This window comes from Vespula pensylvanica, chromosome 24 (assembly GCF_014466175.1).
Source record: "Vespula pensylvanica isolate Volc-1 chromosome 24, ASM1446617v1, whole genome shotgun sequence".
Lineage (NCBI taxonomy): Eukaryota > Metazoa > Arthropoda > Insecta > Hymenoptera > Vespidae > Vespula > Vespula pensylvanica.
In genome coordinates, this window is record NC_057708.1 from 22,107 (window position 1) to 36,496 (window position 14,390).

The window sequence follows — 14,390 nt, forward strand, 5'->3', positions numbered from 1 at the left end:
CTTATCGCTTCTTTACCCTTTCTATTCGCCGATGATACTCTTGTTTCTTCCAACGTTCTTCTCTCTTATTTTTTACCTTATGCATATATACATATGTGTGCGTGCAAAGAGAGAAAGGGAGACAAATGACTCTACGTCTTTCTTCTTTTCTTCTAAAAAATTCAAACGTTAAAAATTTCTTGAAAAGAATAAATGTTTAAATCGATACGAAATCATCGAAAGAAAGAATCCTCCTACTATCCCTTCTTTTCAGGTTGCTCGACCGGAAAAAATTATAGCTGGAGTTATGACGCTCGGGTCAATAATACCTACCCTAGGGCTATTTTTAATAACACGATCGTGCGCGGTATTCTTACGCGCTTGTGCTTATGCCTATCCATCGATTCTTTGCGCTTTAAGGATCACGGAAACATGAAACCAATAAAGTGTGGTCGATCGTGAAAGATGCAATATTTTTTTTATCCTTTTCATCTTCATGATCGGAAATATCTTTCCTACGAAAATTATTCCTACATAACAAAATTAATTAGCATTATCATGTCATAAATTAAAAGAATAGAACCAACGATAGAACTTAAAACTTTGTTATACGACGAATTTTCTTGCAATTCAACCGTATCCCCGATTTATATCATTCAGCGCATGAAAAAATAGACAAAACATACGCTTGATATTTGCGGTAAAGGCTTCTGTTTAATATTACAGTGCTAACCTATATATACTATACAATATGAATCATAGAATCCATGTATGTTAAATTGTACTCGCAACGCTAGATGGCGTCATCGTAATGGGTGTCGTCCGAGTCAAATTACTAAATTCAAAGACGTTGTACATGCGTCCGTTTTTCCTTGCAGTTTGACTATTGCTTTTAAAAGTAATAAAAAATGTGGTCTTTCAAGATCTCGTACATAATTTTCGTTATTTTGTTAAATCCGATTAGTGAGTATCCAAAAATAATGTATCAAATGTAATCATTGTTTCGATAATAAAAATTATTATAGGTCACGCCCTGGAATGTTATGTCTGCACAAATCAGGATGATAATGAAGACAAATGCTTAAAAAGCATAAAAATATGTGAACAGGGAGAGGATGTATGTTTAACAGAAATCAAGTGGGGCAGTAAGTTTCCGTAGTTTCTTAGTTTTAATCGGATAGAGGTTATGTTACACGTCCAATGTTCTCCCCTGCAGGTACACCGTATTGGTCGCAAGGAGCAAAGAAACAATTTTATATTTCCAAAAGATGTTCTACCAAAGTAGAGTGCGAAAGAATACGACGCAATAACATGCCATTGTGTACTCATATTTGGTATCAAGATTGGAAATGTTCGGAATGTTGTCACGGAGACAAATGCAATTATTATATTATTGTAAGTATAACTTGCACTATATATATGTATATATATATACGTACACACATCAACATACGTACAAATACTCGTACTAATCTTCAAAGATGACGTTATCTTATAATTATTTTTTTATCTATTCGATCAATTTAGTCCGACGCAAGCAAAGTAAGAGCTACTGTTGGAAGTATCATCTTGGCATTACTTTCCGTCTTTCTACTTGGTAGATAAAATTGATTATTGTATTAAACATTGCCTCCATTTATTGGAAGGTGTAGTATTACTCGATATCGAAGACACGAATCTATTATACATTGGATCGAACATGACAGATATCCGTATCGCTCCAATGACGTTTCTTTATCAGAAAACAACGATGTTGTATGTTATATACGTATAAGAACGTATAACTATCGTTGAATATTTGCATTTGATCTATAATACAGATATTATGTACAAATGCGTTTTCACAGAAAAAACTCCGTCCATAATTTAGACTGTTTATATATTCATTACATTAGTCGATAAGTATTTTTTATATAACTTTTATACATAATTCATTATCCAAGCATTTCATATTTATTCGATCGTACGAAAAACAAATGTATTTGTAACTTTTGTACATTTATGACGTACAAGGTACTCGTATCGTAGTATATATGAATTATTTCTGTAGAACAATAGTACATACTTACTTTATGAAACGTTATTTTTCATAGACATTTATATATAACTTCATTCTCTTTATAGAAGTGTATATATACGCATTCGAAATATATATATATATATATATATAAGGTTATATATAATAAGTATTCATATACATATGTAAGGATATATATATAATTTTATATACATACACACACGCGTGCGCACGTATGATATGTGTAATGTATGTATATGTACGTACGTACGTATATTTATACGCGCATAGATAGAAGCGCGTACAAAACGCGAATATTTGGTCGTATGGCGTACAACGCATACGATCCGTCCAACTTGTTACATTAATAAAGACATTTTATTGAGAATATCCGTTGTTTTTTTTTTTTTATAAAAAAATACGATTATACGATGAGTTTATGAAAATTACGAACAGACGATAATTTTGTTCGTGCGTAAATCTGTTGAAAGGTCTAATATTTTCTTCTACATGGATCTATATTCCAAAGTACGACACCAAAATCATAATTGAACTTCTAACGATAAGAAATTCTTCGAAATGGCAGTCTATCGTATGAAACGTATATAAGAACAACATTAAAAAGAAAAAAAATTTTATCGATTTATCCTCTTCATGATCCAATCGTATATCGTACTTGTCTCATCGGGGATAATCCATCCATATCTGTTGAGATAAGACAGAAGAAAAATAATTATTATATTTGGGAAAACAATCCTTATAATCGATAGTTCATATAATTGTCGCTATCACCGTGGAACCATTTCAGAAAAGTAGAAGCTGTTTGGTACGACGACAGAGCTCGAAGCTCTTGTTTGGGTGAGTTTATACAGGTTTTCTTTTCTTCGGACGTAAAAACGTTTTCGAATTCCAAGATGAACGATTAGAATGAAATACTTAGATTTTGTTAGAAAAATTTGTTAAAAAAAATTCCTTCGCTTTCGTTGTAAATCGTGTTATCTTGTTTAATCATTTTGCGTTAAACATTCGCGATATCACGAATCCGTCTTACATAAATATATATCGGAAAACTGAGAAAGGTTTAAATAAAAAAATGATATCTCGAGAGTCTGATGTCGTTCGTCTATCAACGTGTTCACACTTGACCAAACATTATTTTATGTCTACAATGAAATCTGATAATAATTCCCTTTTGTATTTTCCATAGCCTTATTCATATAAGATAGAGAATGCGATTGTATTGTTGTAACGAGAAAAAAAATAATACTTGGAATATATCGTATCGATTATCGTAGAAATATGTCGATCTTATCGTCAACGACAAGTAAAAATCACCGAAATAATTTAATACTTAGATAACCGTACGGGGAGAACATGTCGGACACGGCAAAGCGAACGGCGATCGACCGAAGATAAAATATAAAGATTCGATTATTCCACTTGTTAAGATGACGGTAATCGGAGTATGAGGGATCCAAATATATTTAGATACGCGTATATTCATGCATATATCGCGATAATCCTTATGCGCTCTTATGCGAAATGATATGAAAAGTGGATTATTTACAATTTGAATAGAATTAAATGTTACATTAATTACGTTATCTGTTCGTTTACGGATAGATAAGTAAGTTATAGATTAGCGCAAACAAATGAAAGTTTCATCGGCGTAAACTTGTCTGTACTGTATAGTCTCGTGCCGGTGAAATTTTCTGTCGGAAAAACGCGTCGCGATCGAGAATGATTTGATACAAAAGGTTCATCGTTAGATAAAACTTAAAGCGAGGCCTATGTTGTTAAGATATGATTCGACCAATTGAAAGATCTAAAGTATCGGTAGTAGGCACGAGGAGCGTTGCGCACAATTTAACTGGCATTAGTTCAATTAACGCTTCTTATGTTAGTCTCGTCCCAGACGCGATCGATAGAAACGCTAACGTAATTCGATCCTCCGATCCAAGCGTTCATAAGACCCTACCGAAATGGATTACATATCTACGAACGTTTTACTGGTAAGTAAAACGTTTAATTACTACGCTTTTATTCGTAAATAAAACTTATCTTCGATCGGACATTGAAGAAATTGGAGAAGATACAAAACTCATTCGACATTCCGATTGCTTCATCAGTCACGGGGAACGTGATCGATTTTGTATGCACGCACATGTCCGAAATCATATAGTATGAACCATAACTTTTTACAGTTACACGATATGAAATCATGGAATATCCGTAGTCTGTATAAAGCCTTCGGTCGAAAGAAACGGATAAATATTAGCGCAAATACGGAATTGGAAAGATGTCTGTCAACGTTGGACCTCACAGCTCTGGGTATTGGATCCACTCTTGGTGTTGGAGTTTACATTATGGCAGGATCAGTCTCAAAGGATGTCGCAGGACCTGCCGTTGTAATCTCCTTCCTAATTGCCGCTGTGGCATCGATATTTGCCGGTAATTGGGCGTTTGCCAATCGTTTTATCATTTTATCGGTCCGTCACCAAAACTGAAACTTTCGTCTCGCTTGATCGCTTGATCGAGATATATTTTCAGGTCTTTGCTATGCTGAATTCGGTGCGAGAGTGCCGCGAGCTGGTTCCGCTTATGTTTACAGTTACGTGACAATGGGCGAATTCATTGCCTTTTTAATAGGTTGGACTCTAATCTTAGAATATGTGATCGGTTCGGCTAGCGTGGTACGTGGCCTTAGCACCTACGTCGATGCTCTTTTCAACAATAGCATGAGAAATGCTTTTGAATCAGCCGCTCACATCGAAGTTGAACATTTCTCCTCTTATCCTGATTTCTTCGCCTTCGGTATCACCCTTATGTTTTCCGGTAACACGATACTTTTTTAATTATCAAACAATCGATACAAGTTTTACACGAGTATGTGCACACATAAATAGCGATACCGCGCTTATTACATTTATGCGTCACTTTTCACAGCCGCCTTAGCGTTTGGCGCCAAAGAGTCGTCCACTGCGAATAACTTTTTCACCTTGGTGAATCTCTCCGTTGTCCTCTTCGTGATAATTGCTGGTTCCTTGAAAGGTAATGCGCTGTAAATGTTTCACGATTATCCCTTCTCTCTTTGTTCTGTTTCCTTTTCTTTTCTTTTTCTAAAACCTCTTCTGATCTTGATTTGATAATTTCAATCAATGCGCATTATGTTGATTCAAAGCTGACGTAAACAATTGGAAGACTCGACCTTCTTGTACCGAAACAAATTGTAAACACGGAACAGGAGGATTCGCGCCGTATGGAATATCGGGTATAATAACCGGTGCAGCAACTTGCTTTTATGGCTTTATCGGTTTCGACTGCGTGGCCACTACGGGTGAAGAGGCTAAAGATCCGCAAAGATCTATACCTATAGCCATTGTTGCTTCTTTAACCGTTGTCTTCCTCGCGTATTTCGGCGTCTCAGCCGTACTCACTATGGCGTTACCGTACTACGAACAAAATCCCGATGCACCCTTTCCACATCTCTTCGAGGTGATCGGTTGGGATTGGGCAAAATGGGTAGTGAGCATCGGGGCGATTTGCGGACTATGTGCTAGGTAAAGATCGGATATGGTCGGATAGGTCTGATATATCTGATATGTATGCACACGTGCAAACTTATCTTGTAATTGCAGTTTGTTAGGAGCAATGTTTCCATTACCAAGAATAATTTATGCGATGGCATCCGATGGACTGATATTTAAATGGATGGGAAAGGTAAGTTCAAGATTTCATACACCCATCATGGGCACTTTCTCCGCAGGAATTCTTACAGGTACGAAAACTATTTTCTTTATTCTGTGTTTCTATCGCCCTTGTAATCTATAAAAGCAGCATTCTCTTGCAGGAGTTTTAGCAGCGATATTCGAGCTTACTCAATTGTTAAATATGATGAGTATAGGGACGCTGCTTGCCTATTCAATAGTCGCTGCCTGCGTTCTTATATTACGGTAAGAAAATGTATATATTACATATGCAAACGCACGCATGTAATAAATTTTGCGATGAACGATGAAATGCTGAGCGACGACCGTAATAAAAGATTTAAAGGACCAATGTTTCCTCACAGTTACGAAGAGAGTGAAGCATATGAGAAAAAAGGCGATCGTGATCCAAGGACCGTGACGTTCGTCATCAAGCAACTCATTAATGTCAATAGATTGGACCACTCTACGAAATTAACTGGACAACTGGTCACTTGCCTCGTTTTCTGTTACTGTAATATTTCATTCCATCAACGTGAGTATTTCTCTTAGTTGATAGTAATATAACAATGATGCTGGTTACAGTCGTGCTTTGCATCTTTATTACGGCGATGATTTCAAAATTTTCCAAAGAAATCGTTAGCGGCAAAGCTCTTTATGTCGTGTCAATAATCATATTGGTCACTGCATTAATCTCTACTCTGATCTTTATTTATCTTCAACCTTCATCGGACAAGAAACTTGCGTTTTCGGTACGTTATATTTTTCACGTCCACCACATTTTTCTTTGCTTTTCGATTAAAATAGTTCAACGTACGGCGTAAGGTATGATGGTATATCATGATATACACTCCTACCTTTAGGTACCTCTTGTTCCTTTTTTACCAGCAATCAGTATACTTATTAACATTTACCTTATGATGATGTTGGATATGATGACTTGGATACGTTTCTTAATATGGATGATTATTGGTAAATATAATGACATTACTACGAACTTGTAAATCTATACATATAACATGTTTCAAACAGGTCTTTCGATATACTTTTTCTACGGTGTGTGGAACAGTAACAGTAGAGATAAAAAGTTCAAAGTAGCGGATGATCAGTAATGAGGTAGAATGGAAAAATAATAATTTTACTAGAGTTACATGATTCTATCAGTGAATACGTCACCTACGTTTTAATTGATTATTAGGTGCTCATGAAAATTTGTCCGACTTTTTAAATGTATTTATTTAATTAACAATACAAAAGCCATACATGTATTTCTTTTAATCAAAATATCTGTCCTTTCTTTCCACAACCTACTGCCACCTCTCAGATAATTGTCCGATTTCATTTTTAAAAAACGATACATCTTTGAGGCGTATGATCGTCGAGGGATCTTCGAACTTTTTCGACGCTAGTAAATCGATGTATACCAGACAAGTCGTATCGAATCGATCTAAATAAATGAAAATCAGATAGGGCAATAAATCTGGCGAATAAGCTGGACGCGGGAATATGTTTTTTTCAGTCGCAGCAGCAATAAGGATTCTGGCATTACTATGGAACCAGATTGGTGAGTTGTGGAATTCGTTTGTCTTCCGTTCTAAATCTTCCTCGTTAACTTTGACCGCCGGGTTAAACGGTCGGTCTACGCATTAATCCAAATCCAATCCTATTTATGAGCCTCTTTCAATGTCCGAGCTGGCTCTTGATCAAGAAGTTTCTGTAATTCATTGTTCTCAAATTCTTTCGGTCTTTCCGAACGCAGTTTGTTATTAATGTCAATTTTGTTACTTCTAAACCTTTTAAGCCACTTCTCACAAACATCGGAACACATAGATCATCCTCTCATATAGATTTCACGGATAATCCGTTTCATTTCTGCAACTTTTTTTTTTTTTTTTTTTTTTTATATCATTATTACATCAAAACGTATTTCACATGCATTTCATCGGGTTCCACTTTTACTTATGATAAAAATGAGCTTACGTTGTTACTTATGAAGCCGTAGATAAATTTTAAGATCGTGAGTAAGCATTTTCTTAAATTTATAAAACTTCGTAAAAAAACAAAACTATTTAACGCAGTTATTAATCGTTATTCATCTACTTATTTGTAATCTGACGAACATATATTCTATTACAATTTAAAAGTTGAACAATTGCTAAAAAATAAATATAAAAATGAAATATAATTAATATAAATTCCAATTATTCCCTAAAATAATTTCTCTTACATTCGGTCTTAGCACATTCTTCGTCGGTTTCTTCGTCGTTATAATTTTTTATATCGACAAACCGCAATTTGGAATTTGGTATTCCGTCAATTATTTATTCGACTAGCTCTCGTTTGTCGATCGATATTTTGTTTGCCAATATCACTTTGTCATAATAATATGATAAAAATGTTACGTGGGAGACTGCTATTCAGATTTTTCGAATTCCGGGCCAATGATCGAACATAAGTTTCATTACCGTGTAGCGATAGGAAAAGTTTTATATTATAAAACATGATGAAAAAGGACAGACGGACGACATAAAACAATGGTGTATTCACCTTCGTGAATCAAGTCGGACTGCTTGCAGTAAATGACAAAATCTCTAGTTCTTTTTTTCGCGATTCAATTAGGTCAGTCGAAGAATCGAAGGACGCACTGATCTGATACCATGGTGTCAAGACTATGCATCATCGTTCTTAATCTATACAAAATAGTTTTCGACTATAATTATGATCACGGTAATTAATTATAAAAAAAAAAAAAAAAAAAAAAAACGAGAGAAAAAAAGAATCTGTCCCTTTTACCAGGTTTGATCAATCCTAAAAATTAATATTATAATCATTATCCAAACTTATGTAAATAAAGATTAATCAATAAAAATCAACACAGTTTTCCGAAGAGTTATCATAACGTTTACAACTTATCGCAAAACGAGAACTCGCGTTAACCAGCTATTTTTAAAAACATAAAAGATACATCTATAACTGAGATACTTGATCGTCGGACAAAATGTCGTCTGTGTGTGGAATACTTTTATAATAAGTATACATCAGGTTTTGTTTTTTAATAGGTGATTGTTGCCTTATACCATATCTGAAATTAACATGAATTTCTGTTTCTTCTAGCTTTTCAAATTCTAATCTCTTAAATTTATATTTTTAAGGATCTTACTGTTTTGTACGTTCATCCGATTGCGATACTGCAGCATTGTTTCTATCCGTCTTTTGCGTGTTAGTTAATTCTACATCGTACCTGTGTGCCCATATATCGACTTGCCGTTGTAAACTAGTAGGTAATAACTGTGCGATAAAATGATACGCGTTTAGAAGAGAAAAGATTATTTCATAGACGTATCACGAAACGACAATCTTTTGTTAAATCAAGCACATATTATAATTATTTATATCACGTACCGTGGTATTTTCATCTTTTAACGCATCACTTGCACCTTTTTTAGACCCACCAAGATCGTTAGACTGACCAGACATCTTTTCTTCCACTTGCTAGAAAATATATAGATTGTTAATCAAATAACTGCTAGAAAGGATATATGTTGAATATGAGAAAAGCAGAAATATTTCAACTATCACGTATAATATTATGTTTAAATATCAGCTCATTTATTATGTATTTTACTTTTCTTTTCTTTCCTTTTTTTTGTTTAAATTAAAGTTGCCTTGCAATTAATATTTGTACTTATTGCTATCATATTTGTGAAATTCTCGTTAATTTTGTTGCTTTCTTAAAAATTGTACGACACAGATTTTATTAAAAATTAACATTATAATCATAAAATTAATTCATAAGAAATAATAATGTTTAAAAAAGTTGTCGTACCAATTTATTGCTTTTACGTTCGGCCGATCGATCTATAGAATACCTCGGAGAACTGCCTGTTGTGTAGACTATTTCGTTGTCTCTAAAAGCAACGCGCTCTCCTAAATACATAATAACGTAATTAAATTCATGAAATGCACGATGTATTGTCTATTCTCAAAATGGCACAAAAATTTCTCTGCTAACCAGTCCAGTAACTCAACGGTGGAAATATCCTACGTCCTCTTGAACTCGTAGGAACATTCGATATATCTATCATCTTACCTCCTTGCTTCGTTCCTACTACTTCACCTGCATTAGCTAACAAAAATTTATATACGATGAGTCAAATTATTATATGAGAAAAGAAGGGATCTGTTCATTTATACGTTTTGCGTAACCAACTGTTATAATACCTTTTCCACACGATTTCCACATTTTGCAAAATTCGTTTATATTAAGTGGACATCCTTCGCGACAATACCTCAGTAATTCCTTTGGCACAACTAACATAATATATATTTTAACATAACGGCGCAAGTGTAATCGTATCTTGAAATGTGTGTAAATGTTACCGTGTTTAGAGTCGTGCAGATCTCCGATAAGTCGATATAGCTCTTGATTTATACCTTCGATCAAAGTTGCCGATAGTCGTTTGCGAATGTGCTCAGTTGTAAATTTTCTATGAACCACGTGGCCAGCCTCGCTACGTAAATCAAAATAATAAATTACGCGTCGATTTATGAAACGTAATGCGTTCTTACTTACTTGAGCAATTTACCTTCAAAAACCAAACTTAACTCGCAAACTGATTTAGAATCAATTACAACTCGTGGTATCCAGTCGGATAATAGTTGAGGTTTCTTCGCGCTTAAAAATTCATCGTTTGACGTATTTGCCTCGCGACACGTTTTAACGCGAGACTTTAGAGGATTTGATATTGACAAAGATGTATCTGTCTCTATCGTAGCATATTTCGCATTTTCAGGAGATATTTCGCGTTCAATTTGAAATTCACTACCTCTTGGAGTTCGACGGTCCTTCGAGTCATTTTTATGTTCGTCGATTAAACGATCGTCGCTTATAATACCTGCGCGCAAATTCGATTCATGCGTATTTTTAATCAGCTCTTTTGTATCATTTAAAACGGGTATAAATTCCGATTTTTCATCGATCATATCTTCGTTTGAGTTCATATTAAGAGTATGACTATCTACAATGGCCAATGGTGTTGATGTGCCGTTCTGCTTTTTGTTTTTCAACGACATCGCTTTATTGTTGTTAATACTGTTCTTACGAGTTCTATGAACTACGTTAACATGATTCGTATCAGCAAAGGTGTTTATTATTTTTGGTTTTTTCGCACTGTGTTCTATGATCTTTGCCATATTCAAATGTTCCTTATGTTTGAGTTCTAACAATTCCATTTCATCTTCCGTACTAGAATTTTCGCAATAACGATTATTTTTCAAACTATCCTTTTTTCTTCTATCGGACAGTCCAAAATGAAGTAACTTAATATTATCTCTTTTCCTCTTTTCCTTGTGTACAGATACCGATACATGTGCGGGATCATGATTTTCCATATTGTCATTTTCAATATTGTCATTGCTGGAAGTAGAATGGTATATCGGTCTGTTTTTTTTACTTTTCTCTTGCAATTTTACATGACTGTTAGTTATGGCGTTATAATTCATACTTTCTCGTCTTTGCTCGTGTTTGTGCCGTTTCATCGACACTCTTTCATTTTGTAATAATATTCTTTCAGATATGATTTTAGATATACCCGGACAAGTTTCATCTTCCAATTCTTCAAAGCCTTTTCCGTGCGATCGTTGTAAAAGCATAATATCATTATCCTTCTCCGATTCAGTACAAACATTCTGATGTTCTTGTAAAATTATATTAGAGGTCTTATGCACATCTTCTATGTTGCGCTTATTGCGATTGGCGCTTATTGCGAATCTGTTCAAAGGTAGCGTATCATAGCATTCGGAGATGCAAGATCTTCCCGAATCATTTATTATTTCATTACCTTGTATTTGATTGCTACACAATCCAGATTTCTTATCATTACACTTTACTCTACTTTCTCCATTTGTATCGTTCGATGCCACTCCATAAGAGTAAACATCATTGAGAGAATCAAACATTTGTATTATTTTAGAAATGTATTCTTGAGGGCAATCCTTATGCAGTAAATTATTAACAATGATATTAATTGTATCTTCCTGCATATTTCTCATTGTATGTTCTTTTTGAAGAAGAGGCAATTGATGTATATTCACACTTTTATTCTGGTACTGTTCCTTTCTATCTAAACTGTTATGATTATACGTCTTCTTTGCCATGCTGGAAAGCAGTAAATTTGTTGAACCTGGTACATAAATTTCAGGAGTGTATACATCATTATCAGTTTTAGTTTCTAAAGAGCGATCTTCCCCGTTAATACCACGTAAAGTACTGGAAGGTATTCGGAGATTGGATACATTTGGTTTTTGTCCCATTGAAATAACGCCTGACTCGTTGAACTTAATTCCGTCTTCCTTTCTACACTCGAGCGTTACATCTGACATTTTGCTATTTGTGTCATTATCGCTATCAATAATTTTGATTGGCCAATGAAAGTTTGAATTCAAGCCTTGAGAAATAAATAATTTCCATATTCGAATTACATTTTCCCAATCATCAGGAAAACCATTGAAGAATTTACCTCTAACGTACTCTGGTAACTCTAAATACATGAAAAAATAGTGCGTTTATCAAAATCAAATAATTATTTATTAATTAGTCAAAATTACATGCAAAAATTGAAATTCTTACCATTTCTATTATCCACAATATTTCCTTTTAGATGATATATTTGTTTAAAAATAGACTCTACGCTTGTAACCGTCAATCTCTTAAGTATGGGTTTAGTGCGCGCAATTTTTCCACTATGAAGAATAAAAATGAAAAATAAAAATAATAAAGTGATAAAGTATCACAGATATTTATATTATTTAAATTTACCTTTCTAATGTTCCTTTAATAAGTAAGTGACCATTTTCATTTAACATAACTCTCCAATTAAAAAAAGTTCTATTTGATTTTTCTTTGTGACTTGTGGTAATGACTATTTCAGGACGACCAAAGTTATCATACTTTGCACTTTCTTCTTGCAATTTAAAAAAATTGGCATTATCGAAAACTTGTTCCGTATTTGTTGGTAATGGCAAATATTTTTCCATTACAGGCAAATTCTCATCAATCGATAATGTTTTGCCATTGAAGCAGTCTTTTTTTCTCGACGATTGTTCGATACTTGAAGATGTAATTATTGGTTTATATATAGTATATCTATTTTTCTTCTTTGCCATCATATTTCTCAAGTTGTTACTAGAAGAGACAACCTCGTTTTCTATCTGAGAAGTATGCAGAAACAAACTGGTGCAATTCATATCTTGCATATCCGCATTGATGCTGGATATACTAGTACATATTGAGGCTGGGGCTACTTGGCTATTATTTATTATCTTCTCCTTTTTCCTCTGTAAAACAAATTTCAGAGAATGTTTTAACTTTTTGTAAGATTCATCTTTCTTAAAGTTTGCAAATTTCGTTTATAATTTTTCATTGGATAAAAAAAAACGCACATCCTCATGCGTATCTATCATAGAGGTACAGAGAAACGTATTAAAAATGGGCATAAATTATATAAACAATAAGATTTAATACGTATAAATGAACGTTAACGATCAATCCATTAATATCTAAAACTTACCTCCATCGTGCCTTAGACCAATAAATGCGTTTTTGCGTTCGAAAATATTTGAATTTTTACACGCACATCGAGATTGTTCGAAACCTTACGCTCGAAGCGTGTGTGACTTCGAAAAATGAAGCAGGGACGAACAGTCTTAAACGGTAGAAATAAGTGCTATGCACGTAGCCGTATATGGCCACAAATTTCTAACCTTATTTTTAAAAAACCTCTCAACTAGATTTGTACAACTACTCATAATTTTCGGAAAATAAAATTTCCAATTTCAACGATACATCCAACATTCCAATATATTGAAATTTCAATCGATCATTTAACAATACAACGGCGCGTGTAGAATATAAGAATTTCTATTTCCAATAAAATATTTAATAAACAAATATTTAAAAAGTAAGAAAACTATATGCGGGCGACTATGCGCATTTATATATCACCTGATTTGATATGCGTAGTCTGCGTCGCCAACTTCTGGCACGACATTTTAATGGAATATTTAGTTAGTTACCAGGATCGTTTAAATAGTTAACTTTAGTGTTAAGCAGTTGACAAATATATCTCTAGGCTACGTTCCTAACAAATAAGAAAGTCGTCTTAGATGTTGATAGAAGAAGGTGTATGTATGTACCGAATTCACGATATAAAGATGAAATATTTTTGCTAGCTAAAAATATTCGTTATCGTGAACACGACTCTTCTGATCCAATTCGTTACAATGTATCGCGTGTTAACATTGTTTACCGTTTGAAAGTAATTTAGAAAGACAGGTTTGTCCTACCTAATCTTGCTAATCAAGGTTGCGCATCTTGATGCGATCTTTTTCCATCGTTCGCGTTGTAAATAGAGATGCCGATATTTTTCTTGTCAAAGGACGGATTTTTTAATAAAAATTGTGAAAATTACATTTATTTATCCTACCTCGCCACTCGATTATTTTATTCCTTTTAATTTTTACAAATAAAAGTTTTTCCATGACTAGATTTACCCGCGATTAGATCATCGTCAAACAATAGATGTGCATTATTGTTCGTTTAGAATTGTAAACATTTATTTTTATTTTCCTTTCGTCTTGCCCTAAAAATACAACAGGAGATTCTTCGGATCTCACGGATTAATGGCAGG

The 14,390-nt window shown here is 34.0% G+C and overlaps 2 protein-coding genes across 7 annotated transcripts; one reads left to right on the forward strand and one right to left on the reverse strand.

Annotated features, from left to right (window-relative positions):
- The first annotated feature begins 766 nt into the window (after positions 1-766).
- Positions 767-6,987, forward strand: LOC122637113 (cationic amino acid transporter 3). Of its 3 annotated transcripts, XM_043829034.1 has the most exons (13): positions 767-942; positions 1,005-1,124; positions 1,196-1,374; positions 4,201-4,447; positions 4,547-4,831; positions 4,943-5,047; positions 5,178-5,556; positions 5,635-5,774; positions 5,847-5,949; positions 6,069-6,217; positions 6,289-6,455; positions 6,567-6,675; positions 6,736-6,987. In XM_043829034.1, the coding sequence occupies exons 1-13, from the start codon at positions 888-890 to the stop codon at positions 6,813-6,815; spliced, it is 2,118 nt and encodes a 705-aa protein (XP_043684969.1). In that variant the 5' UTR covers positions 767-887; the 3' UTR covers positions 6,816-6,987. The 3 variants fall into 3 exon arrangements, with proteins under 3 accessions (XP_043684969.1, XP_043684971.1, XP_043684970.1); XM_043829036.1 differs by lacking the exons at positions 767-942; positions 1,005-1,124; positions 1,196-1,374 and adding an exon at positions 2,761-2,854; XM_043829035.1 differs by lacking the exons at positions 767-942; positions 1,005-1,124; positions 1,196-1,374 and adding an exon at positions 3,675-4,008.
- Positions 6,988-7,606: 619 nt separating this feature from the next.
- On the reverse strand, positions 7,607-13,350 carry LOC122637110. 4 transcript variants are annotated; one of them, XR_006329122.1, is made up of 12 exons: positions 13,272-13,350; positions 12,521-13,038; positions 12,332-12,444; positions 11,502-12,242; positions 10,277-11,345; positions 9,925-10,214; positions 9,716-9,829; positions 9,530-9,630; positions 9,106-9,195; positions 8,864-8,991; positions 7,931-8,785; positions 7,607-7,858 (listed from the first exon to the last, which is right to left on the reverse strand). XR_006329122.1 is itself a non-coding variant. In XM_043829019.1 (12 exons), the coding sequence occupies exons 1-12, from the start codon at positions 13,275-13,277 to the stop codon at positions 8,671-8,673; spliced, it is 3,216 nt and encodes a 1,071-aa protein (XP_043684954.1). In that variant the 5' UTR covers positions 13,278-13,350; the 3' UTR covers positions 7,607-8,670. The 4 variants fall into 4 exon arrangements, 3 of the variants coding, with proteins under 3 accessions (XP_043684954.1, XP_043684953.1, XP_043684955.1); XM_043829019.1 differs by having other exon boundaries at positions 7,607-8,785; positions 9,925-10,014; positions 10,084-10,214; XM_043829018.1 differs by having other exon boundaries at positions 7,607-8,785.
- Between the last annotated feature and the right edge of the window lie 1,040 nt (positions 13,351-14,390).

Coding starts and splice junctions, on each gene's coding strand:
- LOC122637113 (XM_043829034.1), top strand. CDS start 888: ATGTGGTCTTTCAAGATCTCGTACATAATTTTCGTTATTTTGTTAAAT. Junction 1,375..4,200: donor AATGCAATTATTATATTATT/GTAAGTATAACT, acceptor AACTTTTTACAG/TTACACGATATGAAATCATG. Junction 5,557..5,634: donor ATTTGCGGACTATGTGCTAG/GTAAAGATCGGA, acceptor TTGTAATTGCAG/TTTGTTAGGAGCAATGTTTC.
- LOC122637110 (XM_043829018.1), bottom strand. Junction 9,830..9,924: donor GTGGAAATCGTGTGGAAAAG/GTATTATAACAG, acceptor AATTTTTGTTAG/CTAATGCAGGTGAAGTAGTA. Junction 9,196..9,529: donor AACGTAAAAGCAATAAATTG/GTACGACAACTT, acceptor TATATTTTCTAG/CAAGTGGAAGAAAAGATGTC.